The sequence below is a fragment of the Aquila chrysaetos genome, chromosome 6, assembly GCF_900496995.4.
Source record: "Aquila chrysaetos chrysaetos chromosome 6, bAquChr1.4, whole genome shotgun sequence".
Classification (NCBI taxonomy): Eukaryota; Metazoa; Chordata; class Aves; order Accipitriformes; family Accipitridae; genus Aquila; species Aquila chrysaetos.
Window position 1 is genome coordinate 13,513,771 of NC_044009.1, and position 18,468 is coordinate 13,532,238.

Below are 18,468 nucleotides of genomic sequence, written 5' to 3' on the forward strand. Positions count from 1 at the left end.
GGTCTTGATTCCCCCACTGGCCTTGACTTCTCGGATATAACTGCTAACTCTTTCACTGTCCACTGGATTGCTCCTCGTGCCACCATTACGGGCTACAAAATCCGGCATCACCCAGAGCATGGTCCTGGCAGACCCAAGGAGGACCGTGTGCCCCCCTCACGGAATTCCATCACCCTTACCAACCTGCTCCCAGGGACTGAGTACGTGGTCAGCATCATCGCCATCAATGGCAGAGAGGAAAGCGTGCCCTTGGTTGGCCAACAAACAACAGGTAAGTCTTGAGAGAAGGCTGGCTAAAAGTTACCTCGAGGATTTTGGGTGTCTCCTAGCAAAGTAGTTGCTGTTAAACCAGATCTTCCCTACCAGCTGGTGAAACTGCTCATGAGGAAAGCACCTGTGATACTGATTTAGAAAAAGGTTGGAGGACCCATGCTACTTTCAGATCAAGTCAGATATCTTTAGAGCCAGCAGAACTTTTTTCATTGAATCTAGTCCAATGCCAGATGGTTTTTAACCAGATATATCACTTGTAGAGGTGTGTGCACTGGGCTAGAACTAAGATGAGTAGCAGAGGAGCATGATATAATAGGTGGAATATATGGCCAATGTACATTAATTGTGTTTAAACTCTCTCACTTCTCTTTTTTCCTAGTGTCTGATGTTCCGAGGGACCTCGAAGTCACCCCCACCAGCCCAACCAGCCTTGTGATTTCCTGGGATGCGCCTGCAGTGACAGTCAGATACTACCGGATCACTTATGGTGAAACAGGTGAGAGCAGGCTGCTATGGCCAGTCACAGACCAGAAGCTCTATTCTGAGGCCATTAGGAAGCTACAGAAAATGGCAAAGGCAAGTTTGACTGCAGCAGACAAACTCTTGTATCTCTGAGATTCTTGCAACATACTTAGAGAAGATTGTCAAATATAGCTGCCTTATTTTTTAAAGGAAAGGAAATCATTTTTTGTCTACCAAAAAGAAAGAGCATCTGGAGCACTCCAGTCATTTTAGATGTGGTTCTGTGTATGTATTTCATTCTTTTCCTTGAGTTGGTCTGAAAAAGACTTTGACCCAAGATCCACTGAAATCAACAGGGTCCTCTGTTCAATTTGATGCATATAGGATTGTTCAGTTTTTTTGTAATGATTTAAAATGTATAATTTAGAGATCCATTACATTTCTTTTTCCACCCCACCCTCCCCTTAGGTGGAAGCAGCCCTGTGCAGGAGTTTACGGTGCCTGGCACCATGTCCACTGCTACCATCACTGGCCTCAAACCTGGTGTAGACTACACCATCACCGTGTATGCTGTAACTGGCCGTGGAGACAGCCCTGCCAGTAGCAAGCCAGTCACTGTTACCTACAAAACAGGTGAGACCTGTTTGAACAAAACAAAAAACTACAAAAAAACCCTACATCTTTGTGTTGGCTTGTCCCCATAAATTTGTATCACTGATCCCCGGTTTCTTTTAGAAATCATGGGCTATGTTGTAAGCCTCTCCTTTTCAGTGGAGCTGCATATCATGGTGGCCCAGCATGATAATGACATGACACAGAAGGGGATCGTGGACTTGGACTTTTGGAGGAGGGAGACCCTGTGGAGTCCAGATGGGGATACAAGCAATATTTGACTGTTTATTGCAGAGTGGAAATTCTGTTGGGCCCTCATATCATGGGGTCACTGTTGGCTTAACTCTGGTGCTTCTGGGGCACTGCCATATTATGTGATCCTGATGAGACCTGACTTTCTAACTCCAGGACTGTCGTCTCACTCCTGATCTGGAGATAGCCTAATCCTACTCCTACTGTAGCTGCAGATAAAGGCATTTAGTATCCTTTAAAACAACAAAAATCCTCAACTAACATTGATATGAGGTCAGTCACCCCCACATCATAGTTAAGGATTTTTTGCTGTGGGCTAGTATGAGGGACAAATAAATACAACATGTGTTTTCTGTTCTAAAAAGCACAGCCTAGAAAAGAAAGAGCAGAATAAAATTCAGCTAGGAGGCAACAGTGGAGGGGGGGTTTCCGGTACCAACATACTCAGAAAAAACTGCTTTTGTTGCCCAGAAATAGACACACCATCCCAGATGCAAGTTACTGACGTCCAGGACAACAGTATCAGCATCAGATGGCTCCCTTCAACATCCCCCGTCACAGGGTATCGGGTGACAGCTGTCCCCAAGAAAGGACATGGGCCCACAAAAACTAAAAATGTCCCTGCAGGTAAGAGTACACGACATCCTTCATCAGATCTGTAAACAATGCAAGACGTGACCACTAGAATCAACACTATCAGGCACTAGGCATATGCTTGAAGCCAAACTTTCTCCTGCTCGTACCTTTTGTTTTGCTGTCCTGCTGACATCAGTTGGGTCTTACCCAGGAGAAGCTAGGGCACATTTTTGCCCCAAAAGCTTCACATATCTTTGACACCACTGTGCTGCAAAGGTTTGTTCTTGGCAACTTCAGTGTCTCTGAAAGGCACCTGGATTTCAAAGAAATGCCATTGGATTTTCTAGCATCCAGGAAGACTTCCTCTGAAATCCTTCTGAAGGTCACATAATGTGACCCTTGGTCATAGCATGGACTCAGTCACATACACTACAGGCTTGACCTCATTACAATAGAGCCTGCCTCGTCAGCTCTCAGGTTGCTCTCGGCAACACAGTGCGTTTTGTGGTATTTGCAGAGATTAGCACTCAGGGATGCTTGTGATGCAGTTGGGTTAATGGTCAGTCTTACCCCAGAAAATGATGAAAGCTGGTCTTTTGCTTTATTTTTTCTACTGTGCTAACCTGCCCTTTTGGCTGTGGGGCCTTTGAGCAGGTACAAATTGCAGATGCCTTGTTGTGCGCTGCCAGAGAAGCATAGTGCAAGCAAAAGGCAAACTTGATCTGTCAATCCTGTCTCGTTTTAATGACGTTTATTCATGGTATGGTTCATACGGGCCCTTCAATCAAGGCTACTTAGAGGACAGCTCTCTGCAGCTGCACAAAGCTGCAGATGGACTAATGTTTTTCTTTCCTGCCAGATCAAACACAAGTCACTATTGAAGGCCTGCAGCCCACAGTTGAGTATATGGTCAGTGTCTACGCTCAGAATCAGAATGGAGAGAGCCTCCCCTTGGTTGAGACAGCTGTCACCAGTACGTATTTCACTTCACGGTCACAAAACAAATGTTACCTGTCGATGTCTGAATCTACCATGCAGTAACACATGTCCAGTGACAGCAAGTGGCAGGTGCCTAGCCTCCAGGAGAATGCAAGGTGGTCTGCCCTGTGATGAGTACCATCCGCCCAAATTGCAGATGCTGGCAAAAATGCAGTCTGTCTCTCTCAAACACTGGCAAAATGCAATTCCCCACCCCCTCAAAATGCTGCACTTCTGATTTTCTTTCACTAAAGCCTGAAAGTCTTTTGGGGTTTTGTTTGCCGTCAGCCAATCGGTGGAAAAAATGTGCAAAGATCTCCTTTCTGGAGCTAGGTGGCAAAGGTGATTACTGTTAAGGGACTGGACTGGGCTTGGGAGCACTTGGCCTGTGTAAGGGAGTAAAGGAAGCCACATGAGTTATATCAAGAACTTGGGATGAAGCACTGCAAAAGAAAGGCCAGTTCAGCCCTCGAATTGCTCTATCTGCCTGTACAAAACAGCAGTACTGCTCTGGACACAAAGAGGAGGCAAGAGGGAACATGTAACTCAAAGGGATGTCTGATGTAAAGTGCCTTTTTCAGGGACACCTCTGGGGTAGGGATTTGCATGCATGTTATGCCTTTGCTCAGGCTTGTGTTCAAAACCACAGCTCAGCCCTATATACTTACAGAATTGTCCTAAAGGCAATAGGAGCTTCTCTGAAGCTTTGCAGAGGTGGGAAGAGAGTCCACATCGATTTCAAGCCAGCAAATTCCTGGACAAAAATCACCTTTGCCAACTAGAAAATGTAGAAAATTCAGGACTAATATAACATGGCAAATGAAAAAGTTGAAGTCTTATAGAAAAGCATAATTTGGATCCCATATAAAAATGATATGCCAGATCCTCCCATTTACAAATGGGTATAGCTCGGTGGTAGCCACACTAGACTTCTGTGGAGCAAGGCTCACTTACCTTGCTGTCTAGCAGTGAGCTCCCACCTTGCTAGGAAGATCCGATGAATTGGTCTAATTAGGAAGTGTGCATCTCACCCAGTTGCACCTGTGGACATTCCCTATGCACTCAATACAAAGCTGAAAAGTTTGTTTCTAACTGATTTAAAAATATAATATACTGAGTAATTTGCTTTCTTGATTTAGTGTGTTAATTGGATATTAATTTATGAAAGAAAATAGTGGGACTGATTCTCCTTGGACTGGCACTTTGCACAGCAGCTTACAACAGTGAAAAGCAAATGTAGCATGAATCCAAACTTACCGAGTCAGGTGGGTTGTCTGGCTGCCTTTAGCACTAGCAACCAGTTACTGGTTCTGATAGTAGAAATGGGTCTTAAAATTCCCATTTCTTTTTTCTCTTGACCACTTTAAGGTAGTTTAATGCTGCTAGAGATGTGTAAAAGGGGTTTCAGTGCCAAGGGGACTCAAATGTAGGTACGGATTGGTGTCCTGCCTGCTTTGAAGGTGGCAATGCAAGTCCTTTTGGTTTCAACAAGGCCAAGATTGCCTTCCTGCTGTCTGGCACCCGCAAACTCTCAGCCTTACTCTGCATGGGTGTAAGCATGTGTGCAAGGTGCAGCACAGAGGAGAATCAAGTACCCCCTTTCCCGCGCAAAACTGAAAACTGCTTTGCATGTAATAGAAATGCTTTTTATTTTCCTCACCCACAACCTGCTTTTTATCACATAACCTCTTACCGTTAATTTGCCTAACAGACATTGACCGCCCTAAAGGACTAACATTCACTGAGGTGGATGTTGATTCCATCAAAATTGCTTGGGAAAGCCCGCAGGGGCAAGTCACCAGGTACAGGGTGACCTACTCAAGCCCTGAGGATGGAATCCATGAGCTATTGCCGGCCCCAGGTGGCGAAGAAGACACTGCTGAGCTGCATGGCCTCAGGCCAGGTTCTGAGTACACTATCAATATCGTTGCCATATACGATGACATGGAGAGCCTGCCCCTCACTGGGACCCAGTCCACAGGTACACCTTTAACTACACCACCCAGCAGGCCATGGCAGCAGTGGCTTCTGCCCTGTTGGGTAAAGTGTGCTTCCATGTGCAACTGGTGCTCCGTGCTGGGGAAGCCCCAGGGGCAGCCAAGGGGATATGATTGCTCTTGAGAGATGGCTTACTTGGTGCTGGAGAGCTGGCTGTCAGCAGAGTCAGCCTACATACACATTAGGGAGGGCAGGGAGTGCAGGGAAGATCAGCAGAATTGAAGGAGCAGATTCTAGAGAATGGAGGGATGTTACCTTATAGCCTTCTCTCAGTCCTCAAGTGGGTCAGTAACATCCAGTCCCTAGTCACGGAGCCTATTCATGGTGAACCACCCTCTCACAATGCTCTTGTCTTGTCTTTAGGGTATGGGGCACCTGCAAGCAGAGGCAGTTACCAGCAACAGAGAGATTAGGGCAGCTTTCATCCCCCAGGGTCCTTGGCTGTTGGATGGAGCAAAAGATCAGCATGAAGGGTTAGGAGGCTGCTTAACCTTCAGGTCTCACAGAGCCTCCAGATCCTTCACTGGCACTGCCCTAAGGACCACAGCCGACGTGCATGCCCTCACATCACCTCCACAAGAAGAGGACATGCTCCATTTGGGGGAGTCCCCTGTGTGCCAGTCTGATCCAACTCCATGTAGAATACATTTAAAATTCCTTTGTGAAAAAGGACAAGGAAGCTAATTGCTTGAGATAAAATGACTTCCAGCAATATAGAATCCATTGCAAAGCTTCCAGCATTACCAAACGTCTTTATTACAAAGGTGGCACCTTTGTAATAAAGGTTTCACATTCATTTGTAGATGAAAAGTTGGCACTATAATTCCAGGGGTGTAATGAAGACAGTGGTTCCTAGTGTACAGATTGCTATACTAAACGGAACCAAGGTGCTGTAATGATTGAAACAGCTGGCTGACTACCTCTCAGAAATGCAAATATAGTAATTTTTAAAACCCACTCTCTGTGGTTTACCCTTTGTGGGCTGTTCAAAAGCATATCTGAAGTCATTCAAGACTTTCCATTGACTCTCATGGGCTTTAGCTTGAGCTCTGAGCAAAGCAACAAGGGAAGATTATCTTGTATTTCCACTCTATAAAATTAGAATACTTCACAGAAACATGCTAATAGCAGGCACTATGGTAAAGGTATATTTTTCCCCTGTTTACAGCCCAAGGATTACCAACAGTAAGGCAAGAAAATGTTTCAATGGATGCTCCTTTTTTATGCAAACATTTGTTTTTAAAGATAATCAGATGTGTTAGCTCGTGAACAGACCCTTGCGTGATGAGCCTTATGGCCACCACAGCTCTGCTTTTCCATTGCCTTGCTCTCTGTGTAGTAATTTACACTTGTATAAGTGGCTGTAAAATGCTTCCCCTCTGCATTTGCAGTATTTTTATATCCTCTTTGCAATTCCTGAGCCTGCTTCCTACTTACTTTTGTAAATCATCCATCGTATTTTAGAAGTGAACAGAGATAGGCAAGTGAAGCAGGACTAAACTATTAGCTGTGTGATGAAAAGCAGAGACAGGCAGAAGAATTAAAACAGGCTGGGCTACTACAGATTTAAGCACCTCCCAAAGCCTTCACCTTATATCACAGAAAGTGTTGTTACTCACTTAACTTGAGGGTTGAAGCATCAAGATCTCCTTATTTCTGCTGAAAAGTGTTCCTGTAGATTTGAGAATCTCCTCCTGAATGCATTGTCCCCTTCCATGGTGCTTTATGCCTGTGTTTGCAGAAGGCACGCCACTTTCCTGCCCACGTATTTCAGGCCTAAACATGTCTTGTGTTCAGGAGAAAATATTGTTTTATCCAAGACTGTCTTCTTTAAACTAACCATGTGCCATTCCGGATTTTTGCAGCAATTCCACCTCCAACAAACTTGAAGTTTACTCAGGTAACTCCCACCAGTCTTACCGTCAACTGGAACGCACCAAATGTTCGCCTCACTGGCTACAGAGTCAGAGTGAACCCCAAAGAAAAGACTGGACCTATGAAAGAAATCAACCTTTCTCCAGACAGTACATCTGCTGTTGTGTCTGGATTAATGGTAACTCTTTTCTTTATGTAATGCAGACTGTGTTGTGGGAAGATGTTAGGAGAACTTGAAGTGATTTCAAATTCCTGGGTCAGGAACCTCAGCTGGAGTAGATCATTACAGCTCCTAAGGGTCTGACTCTGAAGTCTGACTAGCCATCAGCTGTAACTACTCATTACCATAGTTTTAAAAAGCAAGGAATTGGCCTGCTGAATCTGCACTCTTTCCCCTTCCTCATTTAGCACAGAGAGACTGGATGCCTTAATCAAATGCAAATTATCATGTTCACAATTGACAGTAACCCAGTAAAATGCTTTTACACATCTTTACAAAAGTGGTCAGATAAAGTGACCTAATGCAGAGGTTTTCAAGCTGTGATATGGGAGCTCTGGCAGTCTATTGCCTATTTTTAAGACATTTGCAAAATGTAAGTAAAAAATGCAAGTCTTTTGTGAGTAGGCTTAAATTTGCTATATAGCCGTCTTCTCCACTGGAAACATTTCAGGAGTTTCTGAACTGGAAAGGGCTGAAAATCACTGCTTTTATGGTTTCTGCTATCTTAAAAAGGTACTGATCTGTTTTTAAGGAGTTTTATGAATCATTTTCAAAAATGAGCCTTGAAAAACATTCTAATCTAAGTGGACTCCTGGTCTGATGCAGTCAAGGACAAAAGATCATGCTGTAACTTCCACCATTCTCTTTTCTTCACAGAAAGAGCACCTTATCATAGCAAACGGCATCCATTAACCCCAGGAAAAACAGAATGTAAATTAGTTTTTTCTGAAGATTCAGCTTTGAAGCACAGATTCCGAAATGAGGGATGACAAATAAGCTTCTTCCAAGATTTCCTCTGCTCCTGGGTGTGCACATGTGCACTACTAGTATTATCAGGGTCCATGTCTACTCTTATTACAGGGAAATAATTAGAATTAACGTGTCAGTCCTTTACTGATTTGAGTTATTTTAAGGTTTCAGTAAGTTACTTCAGTAACTGGTGGCCAAGAAATGTGGTTCTACCAAACACTGAACGAGGGCAGGAGTATTTCCCACTGTGCCAGCTCCTTCTCATAACATGGTATAACTTTGTCCATTCTAGGTAGCAACCAAGTATGAAGTGAGCGTGTATGCCCTGAAGGACTCTCTGACCAGCCGACCAGCCCAGGGGGTGGTCACCACTCTTGAAAGTAAGTAGTGATCCTCCACAAATGACCAATTAGTTTTGTGATGGGTGCAGAGACCCAGAGGCAGAGCTCTTACTCTGTCTCAAAAGCTATGATCTATACAAAGCTCCATCAAAGGCCTTCACAAACGCTTAGCTGGTAAGATTCACAATCCCCACAGTACTGACAGGAGACCTTTTCCTTTTGGTGCAGATGTTAGTCCCCCTCGCAGGGCCCGCGTGACAGATGCCACCGAGACAACCATCACCATTACCTGGAGAACCAAGACTGAGACCATCACTGGCTTCCAAATTGATGCCATCCCAGCGAGTGGCCAGAACCCCATTCAAAGGACTATCAGCCCTGATGTTAGGACTTACACTATCACTGGTAAGTGAGGTGCTTCTGTAGGTGCAGGAGCTTCCAGGGTCATATCAGAAGGTACACTAAAAGACATTCTGATGTCCTTTTTAGATGGCTTCCTCAATTAGCTAACATTTATGTTTCAACTTCATTTTAGGCTTGCAACCTGGCAATGACTACAAGATCTACCTTTACACTCTGAACGAGAATGCACGCAGTTCCCCAGTAGTGATTGATGCCTCCACTGGTAATGATGTTGTCTGATTTTTCTGCTCATGCTAACACAGAGTAATTACATATGGTCAGGCAGAAGTTGTCTATATCTGATCACGTATAATACTTACTATGACTTACAGCAATATGGTTTACTCCCGAGTTTGAGAAGGGTGTCAGATGATGCAGTTCAGGTAAAGAATATGCTTGCCTTTACTGCATTTCACTTGTTTCCTTTTGTTTTCACCTAGCTATTGATGCTCCTTCTAACCTGCGCTTCCTTACAACCACAAGCAACTCCCTCCTGGCTACCTGGCAGCCTCCACGAGCCAAGATCACAGGCTACATCATCAGATATGAGAAACCTGGCTCACCAGCCAAAGAGGTTCTGCCTCGCCCTCGGCCCAGCACCACCGAGGCTACTATTACTGGTACCTGTCTCTGTTTTATTTGGGAGCTCTTCACCTGAAACACTTAAATTTGAAGAGAGGGGGGGAAGGCCTAATTGTAAATTGTGTTGATGGTCAGCTAAGAGAAAGACAAAATATTGTTCCTTTAATGACAGACAGGAGTTTTATAAACACACCTGTTCTATAAACACAATACACTTCACTAATCCAATCAACCATCAGATTTGAACAATCCACAGATGTTTGTTTCCACTGCCACCACAACTGTCATCTATTCAAGGAAAAAAGCCGATGACTCTGATGAGGTGCCAGTCACACATTTTGAAGATTCATTATGTTTTGTGCTTGCAGCGTCCATGATCCCAGCTGCCATGGTCAGATTTCAAACTCGCTTTGAGGAGCAGGAGGCTGGACTCTTTGTACTGTCCTGAAAACCTCAGATCCAAAATGCACATACCCATACTATCGCCATACCCACCTCTCATTCTGCCTTAGATCCCACACATAATCATAAAAGAAAAGCAGCTCTTAAGCTTAAGATTGCTTTATGTCCTTCCTCCCTCCTTAGGTTTGGAACCAGGAACTGAATACATAATCTACATCATTGCTGTGAAGAACAATCAAAAGAGTGAACCCCTGATTGGCAGAAAAAGGACAGGTAAAACGAAGCTCTGGATTGTTGTGTGCCAATAGGAGATTATGTCTTCCACTTGAAGAATACAATCTCAGGACTGAAATAATTTATTATTTTATTTAAAATATCCTGTTATTTAAAATATCCTGTTCATACTACTCAGCCACACCTTTTTTATGAGTCAAATAGGCTTTGTAAGGAGGTTTTCCTTTCTAGGGTGCAGTAGGTAAGATTCTGAAGTTCCATTAATCACATATAGCTGTGTTTGAATGCTAAGAACAGAACAACATGCTTGGTGCTTGATTCTTGCCTGGGTACCTAGTTGATAAGTAAATTAGGGTTAACATTCACATTTCCATCTAGCATATGATGGCATCAAAGGTGGAATCTATTAATTTGTTGCCCATTGCATTTCTCTTACTTTACACACTCCACAGTGTGACATTAAGATACCTGTAGCAAGCAAAATATCAGCTGTATATCCAAATGTGATCAAGGAGCTAGTTTCTTACTGCACACCAGTGATTTTTCTTAAACTGATAACCTGTGAATATCTCTTGTAATCATTTCTTCTCAATTTGAGCAGTGGTGGCTTCTTTGGGTTGCAGTGTTCAAAACGATTGCTCAGCTGTATGAAATTTTCATACCAACACACTTCTTATGCCTATGTATGAAAGATACACATATATTTATATAGTATATAAATATATATAGAGAGAGAGAAATTACCTTCACAGTCACAAGGTCATAAAAAGTGTGTTGCATCTTGGGATGATTGCTAATCTTTGATGCTTGGAGCAGTGTACAGCATCCACTCTAGCTGTTTAATATACCATTGTTAATTTGCCACGCTTTGCTTTATGGCTTCTAACCTTTCTTTGGCTAGATGAGCTTCCCACGTTGATTACCAGACCGCACCCCAACCAACCTGACATTCTGGACGTACCTTCCATTGATGAGGGGACCCCTTACCTCACAAACAATAGGTATGACAATGGAAACGGTATCCAACTTCCAGGCACCTCTGGGCACCCGCAGACAATAGGACACCAGGGTCAACAAGTCTTCTTTGAGGAGCATGGCTACAGACGGCCTGTACCCACTACAGCAACTCCCCTTAGGCCAGGGTCGAGGCGGCAACCACCAAATGTAGATGAAGCAATTGAAATCCCTGGGTACCAAGTGCCTATCATAGTCGAACCTTCATACCCTCACTCCCGTGGGCCCAGGCGCAACGACAGCACAGGTCAAGAAGCTCTTTCTCAAACAACCATCTCTTGGAGGCCGTTGCTGGAGAGTTCTGAATACATCATCTCGTGTCAGCCAGTCAGCCAGGATGAAGATACTCTACAGGTAACTGAACTGTTTTAGCAGAGGAATGGTGTTAGCCTCACCTATGGCAGCAGATGTCTCTTGGGAGTCTTTACTGTGTTAAGGGAGTGACAGTTGGAGTTGGCTTAAAGTCGTACTAACATGTAGCTGAGAGCAGGATAAATGCCTCCCTCCTCTCCTTCATGGAGAAGGCTACAGGATAAAACTGCTAAAACAGAAAGCCCTTGACATGCTGTCAGTATCAACATTTCACCAGGGAAGGGGGCAGTCAGGGAGACGATAGGGAGTTTCAAAGACTGAGGTGCTGCTTCTCCAAGTCAAAAGACTCCCTTAGCTCTTCTCCTTTTGTCTCCCTTGTTTCTCTGAAATGGCAGTAATAATATATCCCTCATGAACCATAGTCCAGAGTAGTCAAGTCTAACTTGGTATTGTTTGAAGTTCTCAGAATGTCTAAGGGGAATGGGCTGGCTCCATCAAGGTATAGAGCATAGAAGTCAATGTAAACACCCTGTCTTTCCTGAGTAGGGTGACACCTAAGGAGTAATCACTCTTCCCTTTCCGGTGACTTGGCATTGCCTTTTTTTGCAGTTCAGGGTTCCTGGCACTTCCTCCAGTGCTACGCTCACTGGTCTTACAAGAGGGGCCACCTACAACATCATAGTGGAAGCCCTGAAAGATCACCGGAGACAAAAGGTGCTGGAGGAGGTAGTCACAGTTGGCAATGCTGGTAAGTAAAAGCTTTATGGAGTCTAGGTGAACCTGTGCTGTCCCTGACTCATCTCGCTTACTCAAGGCAACCTACATGGTGCCCAGGTGTGAGAATAGTTCAGAAAGGAAACTTCTCCTGACAAGGAGAGTTCACAGCAGGGCACTGGGACAAGTGATTTGTGAAGTCCACTGGTTTTGGATAACTGACGTGCTGATGGTGTGACTGGAGCTGTTCTGTTGTCTAATCACGAAGAATGTGCGTTGAGGCTGCATACACTTGTCTAGGGTCAGTGCCCAAGAGAGCAAGAGATCTGGTATATGCTGCTCTCCAAGGATGTCTGGGATGACAGTGGTGTTGCAGATTCCTGCCCAGCAGCAAAGATCCGTCACAATAACACATCATACTTATGGGAAGGTGCTGGTGGCCAGCTTAACTGCTCTGTCAGTCATTTGCCACTGCTTCTGTGTTGGTTATCCAGCAGCACTGCTAGACCATCCTAAAGGTCTGGCAGCAGGGCAGGCTGCCTGCAGAGATGCTGATTAAGCACAAACAGGCAGCACTTACAAGCCACGTGACCAACCACAAGTACTTGTGGTCCAAGACACAAGGCTCTTGTCCACAACTCTTTCTCTCCCTCTATCTCCTCCTGTGTGTGTTCTGAGGTCAAAAAGAAGAGGAGGACAGGATGGGAGAAGAGGAAATGAAGAGTTAAGGATTTACTTTGGCCTCCCATTAAGCCTTTCCATGCAGCTTCCTGCTGCCCCCACCTCCCTGGGAAATAAGGCTGTTTCTCCCCTTCCAGCACCCCAATTGCCTTATGTGTGTCATAGACTGAACCGAGAGCATTAACTCTTGACCCTGATCAGCACACACCGAACTGGTGGTTGTAAAACACCCACCTTCCAATCAAGGCACACCCCTAAGGTGGAAATCAGTCTGTCCAACAGCATGGTCTGGTCTCATTCTCCCGTCCCCCTGCCATGAGCTAGAATCTGAAGTGCCCCCAAAAAGTGCACACGCAGCTACCAACTACTTGCTGTTCCCCAGCATCTCGCAGCACATTTCTCTTAAAAATAGGATAAGTCAGGTTGTTGCTCTCCAGCAGCAAATGTGAAAACTCACACTTGTTTGAAACTTGGCAAATCAAAATGAAAATGGCCTTCATGTCAGGTTTTTTTATCATTCAACTGCTCTGACACATGCAAATGGAAAATAAATCACAGGGTGTCTGGACTGCTGACAGAACCATCAAGTATATGCCCATAGGGTAGCTCCATTACTGCCAGGATATTGTAAGAAAAAATTTTAAAAAGCATGTATTCAGTGAAAATCATTCTGTCTTTCAGTAGGTCCTATTGCTGTGTGTGATGCCTGTTTCTTTTCTTTTTGTTCCAGTGTCTGAAGGACTAAACCAGCCAGCTGACGACACCTGCTTTGATACTTACACTGGCTCCTTCTATTCCATTGGCGAGGAATGGGAGCGGTTATCTGAAACAGGCTTTAAACTCTGGTGCCAGTGTTTAGGCTTTGGCAGTGGTCATTTCAGATGCGATTCTTCTAGTGAGTAGCTTGCTTTTGACCATCCCTCTCTCCAAGCTCCCTGAGCACTAATGGCATGTTTGACAGAACCAATCTCATCCAAACATGATGCAAATGAATGCAGGCTCTTAAGTTTTTAAACCAAAACTGTGTTTTGCATCATGAGAAGTGATGGAAAACTTTGGTTGCTTCTGAGCTGTGCAGCTTATCTAAGTATTGCCATTCACTGCATCAGCAACAATCAATATTCTATTGATATGTAATGACTTTTCACCAAAGTTAAATGTTTGTTTTATTTTCCCTACCCTTGCTGGGCACGTCTAGGTAATGTGTAAAAGTGAGATAGGCAAGATGCCTATGTGACAGTATCTCAGTAGCCATTTAAGAAGACAGCTCTGAATATTGAATTATGGTTGAATCTTCAACTCCTATTACACACATCGTTGCAGTGGGCCAGACAGAACTTGTATGGATTTCAGGGTATTACAGCATCTGTTCTGCATTGCAGACAGCCTTTGCAAAGCATCTTGTGGAACCAGTTTTCTAATTTTCTTAGCTGTTCTTTGAAGCTCTGTCAAGCAGGCAACACCTCTGCTGGGGCACTAACTTTTATTCTTTACAGGACTGTGGTTTACGTGGAAGAGTATCAAACTTCACATAAGGGAACGGAACAAAAGTCTGTGATTGAGTGGTTTAACACAGCACATATCCAACTAATTTAAATTATGCTTTTAAATTGTGGATTAAGCTGAGCAAAGAGGGTATTTCTGCAATTTGCATAGACTCAGAGGAGTGACTGCAGGGAAGACACTTGTTCTACAGGATTAATATTTATATTTCATCTTTGATACACATGGCTTACCCATTGTGTTTTTCAGTCTCTGTGATACAGTTTTACTGGGTATTTGCTCAAAAAAGAGCATTTAAAATATTTTTCTCTCCCTTCCTGCCCCATGTCTATTAAATTCTCTTTCATTTCTCTTCCTCTCCCCCTCCCCACTCTTTGTCACATCCTACTTACTCTTTTCCTAAGAGCCTCTAGCCATTTCCTAGAGCTGTAACAGTCCTCGGCAGTTAAAAGCTGCAGGAGCTGAACCCATTTCCAGCAGGAACCTATTTCCTCCGTGGGACTTACATGAGCTGGAAAGATTCTTTCTCCTGCCTCTCTCTTGTTCCTGAGACAACACTAAGCTGTTCTTCTCCTGCTGTGTCGCTGCAGCGTAGGGGATAACTCCTGCTTCTCTTGTTCCTCTGCCTTCTCCAGAGTGGTGCCACGATAATGGTGTAAACTACAAGATCGGGGAGAAGTGGGACAGGCAGGGGGAGAATGGCCAGGTGATGAGCTGCACCTGCCTTGGAAATGGAAAAGGAGAATTCAAGTGTGAACCTCGTAAGTCTCCTTCTGATGTTAATTTCATTGAGCTCCCATTCACTCGGGGCATTCCCATTAAGGTCCTGCCATGGGGGCAAGCAGAGTATCAGTGTGTCTGATTCAGGTTTTGGAGGCTAAATTAGTGACAGATTGAACCTGTTCTCACAGGAGCTGAAGGCATAAAACTCACATTCCCAAGCTTAAAAAGAAGAAAACCCTCTTTTGTTAGCTAAGGTCACAGCACACTCAGCATCTGTCTGCCTTTGGCCCTGGAGCCACACAAGAGGGACATGTCACTGCACTAAGTGGTGTAGATTACCCTAATCAGTAACAAAGGACTTTTCTGCAGGGCCTGTTACCTGAAGATCCTCTAGGCTTCACACTAGGGATTAAAGTGCATTGCTCTTGTCACGCAAATACCCTCATGTTTGACTTTAAAGCTGGAGAGCTATAAAAATGACTGATGTTCCCCCTGCCAGTCAGTGAGCCTCCAGTCAAACAGGGAGAGCGCGCTGGCCAGAGGCTCCTGTTCTGATCGCCAAGCTGCTCTGAGAATGCTTAAAGCCAAGCACAGGCCGTGCAACTGAGCTCTTCTTGTTCCCCCACAGATGAGACCACGTGCTATGACGATGGGAAAATGTACCAAGTTGGAGAGCAGTGGCAGAAGGAGTACTTTGGGGCCATCTGCTCCTGCACTTGTTATGGAGGACAGCAGGTAAGCAGGAGGGACTTGGCATGCTGAACACAGGGAATGAAGAGAGGAGGGCTGTGCTGGAGTGCAGTTCTAAGACTGCTGGGTTTCAGGTCAGATGGTGTCTATAATGCGTGGCCAAAACAAGCCCATAGAAGAAGAAAAATAATTAGTAGGAGAGCTTAAGTACTTGCAGGGACTTGGAGTCAGGGCCTGCATGGTATAAAATGGGCGCAACCTCACTGGTGTTGGTGGAGCTGTACCCACATGTGTGGATACTGGCAGCCCCTTGGCCATCCGCATCAGCGGGGTCTGACCGGCACACGCACCTTCTGTTTCTCCAGGGCTGGCGTTGTGACAACTGCCGCAGACCCAGCGTGGAGGTGGCCCCTGAAGGCTCTGCTGGCCATACCTATACACAGTTTACACAGAGATATCACCAGGCCACAAACACTGTGAGTACACTTTCCTTCTCTGCCCTCCCTTAACTGTGAGTCCGGTCTATGGCACAGATACGTGGGGTCTGTACAGGGCTCGAGGGATAAGAGCAGTATGTAGCTTTCTGCTTGTTCAGAAGTGCATGATAGCCACTGATCAAGCAAACCATCACTCTGCACAGCACAGAACATACGCTTGAGCTCACGCTTCCACACACGGTGTTCAGTGCCACACTCACGTCAGCGGGACTTCTCGTGCCGGGACGTGCCTGCATGCTCTGGCTGAGGCGGTAGTGCATGTACCGATTTCCTAGTCCTCACTTGCTGCTGTAAACCAGCTGTGTGCTTTGTGCTGAGAAAGCTGAACAGCTATGGGGGCTGGCAACAATTCTCAGCCCAAACCACACCACAGAAGTGTCCGTCCTTGCAGGACAGAGCGCTAACTGCTTTCCTTCCCTCCTGACAGAACGTCAACTGCCCAATTGAGTGTTTCATGCCCCTAGATGTACAGGCAGACACACAACATCCACGGGGAAAGTAACATCCAGCAAGACTTCTTGCGGCCATGGCAACAGACAAACCAAAGTATAAATACCTATGTGCCACGATTACCATCCAAACTGGAGTGATGCTAGCAAAACTGCATCTTTTGAGAATGGCCCTCCTGCTCTGGAGCCATTTTCCCAGCTTAAGCTCAACTCACAGCTTCTCCAAGCGCCACTCTTGGAGTGTTTCAGACTTTTCTCATGATTGATAGCGATTGTCTTGTTTTTGCTCAAAGTGTTGAATACCAGTCAGTATTTTCAAATTTAAAGAAAAAAGGGAGAAGATGCTAAATCACAAATTGGTGAGGGATCAAAATATATTAAGGGGGGGGGAGGGTGTAGAAATTAAAGGCTCCCATGCTATGCCAAGAACATTTGAGTACAACATTACTGACGTTTAGCGATAGGAAAGTCCACCAAACACTTCTGCTTTCACATAAGCGTGCAGCCAGCAATAAGATAGGAACAGTAAATCCAATCACTGTGATATTTAAAATATGCACAGTCCTAATTCTTTCTCAATGATCCTAGTATTTTTTCTAGCTGTATCTTTATATCTCATACTGTTATTTATCAGTTTTGTTCCCCTGACCTTCAAGTGTTTTTATATGGGAATAAAATGTATTGAAGACACTTAGTATGCAGTTGACAAAGAGGAATTTGGTGTAATTATGATCAGTGATTATTTTTATACTGTAAGTGCCAAAGCTTTACTACTGTGGAAAAGAAAAAACAACTCTTTTAATAAAAAGATTTACAAACCAGACATGTAGTTTTAAGTGATTCTCTTTACTACCATGGAATCTAGGATGAAGATTATTATTCTGAGCTGGAGTAACATTGCCTTGAAACAAGATGGAACAAACATCTCAATGAAGCGTGAAGTAAACCTCAAGAGAATATATGTAGAGCAGTTTGTTAATTAAAGACTTCCAGCTGCACCCCCTGCCCCAGTAGAGCGCAGAGACACTCTGAGTATGTATGCCACGCTGCAGGAGGCAGAGGCTTGCTTTGCGGGGAATAGGTGCAGGAGAGATAGGGGGGAGGGAAAGGAAAATACTCCCTGCTTTGGACATGAACTAACTGAGGTAAAGAGATGGTCCTCAATGCAGCCAGACGCTTAAATACCTAGAATCAACTATGCTTTCAGTGTTTGAGTTGCCAAAATTAGCAAGGCCATCCACACCTGTGAAGTTGGATGTGTTTAAAGCTTGCAGTGATTCCCCCACAAGTCCAAATGGCTGCTGGGTCTCTGAGACCCTGCTCCATGCCTTGCCCCTGGGGAAGACCACAGTTCACCCCTCTGTGCAGTGGAGGATAACTAACTTACCTGTGACGATCTAAAGAGGGGCTATCACAGCCTTCTTTCAACTCTCAGCTATTCCATCTCCATTTGCAACACGGTAAATTCAAATAAAGTCCGGAACTGAGCCTGTTTAGGTCCTAGTGAGCAAGCCCTCAGGCACTGCTGCAACAACGTCATAAAAATCCTTCCCTTACCTCTGCAGAAAGTCTCACAAAACAGAGGGGGACGGATAGCACCTGGGCCTATGTCCGCGTGTTACAGGCAAAGACAGCTTTTAAGTCTACTGTGCTGCTACTTCATGGGGTGGGGAGGGAGGTAAATGAAATTCTCCTCAAAACCTTTTTTAAAACAAAGCCAGTCTTGGTTACAATGAACAAAGTTAGCAGTAAGTCCCTTCAGCTTGCGCTGCCACCGCTGCAAAAACCTGTACAGCATTTGTAAATACAGAACATGAAAGGTTCTGTCATGATTCCTCAGGCTGCATTCCTCCCTTGCTACAAAAGCACTGTATCACTCAAGTCAATGGATTTCTCTGGATTGAATAAAGCATAGCATGAAAATAGAA

The 18,468-nt window shown here is 44.7% G+C and overlaps 1 protein-coding gene across 6 annotated transcripts in view; it reads left to right on the top strand.

The window, feature by feature from the left end:
* The window catches only part of FN1 (fibronectin 1), a 55,761-nt gene extending 37,293 nt beyond the window's left edge, over positions 1-18,468 (top strand). For 2 of the 6 annotated variants that reach the window (XM_030017172.2, XM_030017177.2), the window contains 19 exons: positions 2-271; positions 653-769; positions 1,204-1,368; positions 2,071-2,226; positions 3,035-3,148; positions 4,865-5,134; positions 7,017-7,204; positions 8,289-8,376; positions 8,566-8,742; positions 8,873-8,962; positions 9,180-9,359; positions 9,907-9,996; positions 10,859-11,325; positions 11,893-12,031; positions 13,409-13,573; positions 14,817-14,942; positions 15,533-15,639; positions 15,960-16,070; positions 16,519-17,361. In XM_030017172.2, the coding sequence (XP_029873032.1) occupies positions 2-271; positions 653-769; positions 1,204-1,368; positions 2,071-2,226; positions 3,035-3,148; positions 4,865-5,134; positions 7,017-7,204; positions 8,289-8,376; positions 8,566-8,742; positions 8,873-8,962; positions 9,180-9,359; positions 9,907-9,996; positions 10,859-11,325; positions 11,893-12,031; positions 13,409-13,573; positions 14,817-14,942; positions 15,533-15,639; positions 15,960-16,070; positions 16,519-16,593 (3,095 nt within the window). In that variant the 3' untranslated portion in view covers positions 16,594-17,361. Of the gene's footprint in view, position 1; positions 272-652; positions 770-1,203; positions 1,369-2,070; positions 2,227-3,034; positions 3,149-4,864; positions 5,135-7,016; positions 7,205-8,288; positions 8,377-8,565; positions 8,743-8,872; positions 8,963-9,179; positions 9,360-9,906; positions 9,997-10,858; positions 11,326-11,892; positions 12,032-13,408; positions 13,574-14,816; positions 14,943-15,532; positions 15,640-15,959; positions 16,071-16,518; positions 17,362-17,405 lie in introns of those variants that run through there. The other 4 variants (XM_030017176.2, XM_030017178.2, XM_030017174.2 and 1 more) reach the window with 3 other exon arrangements.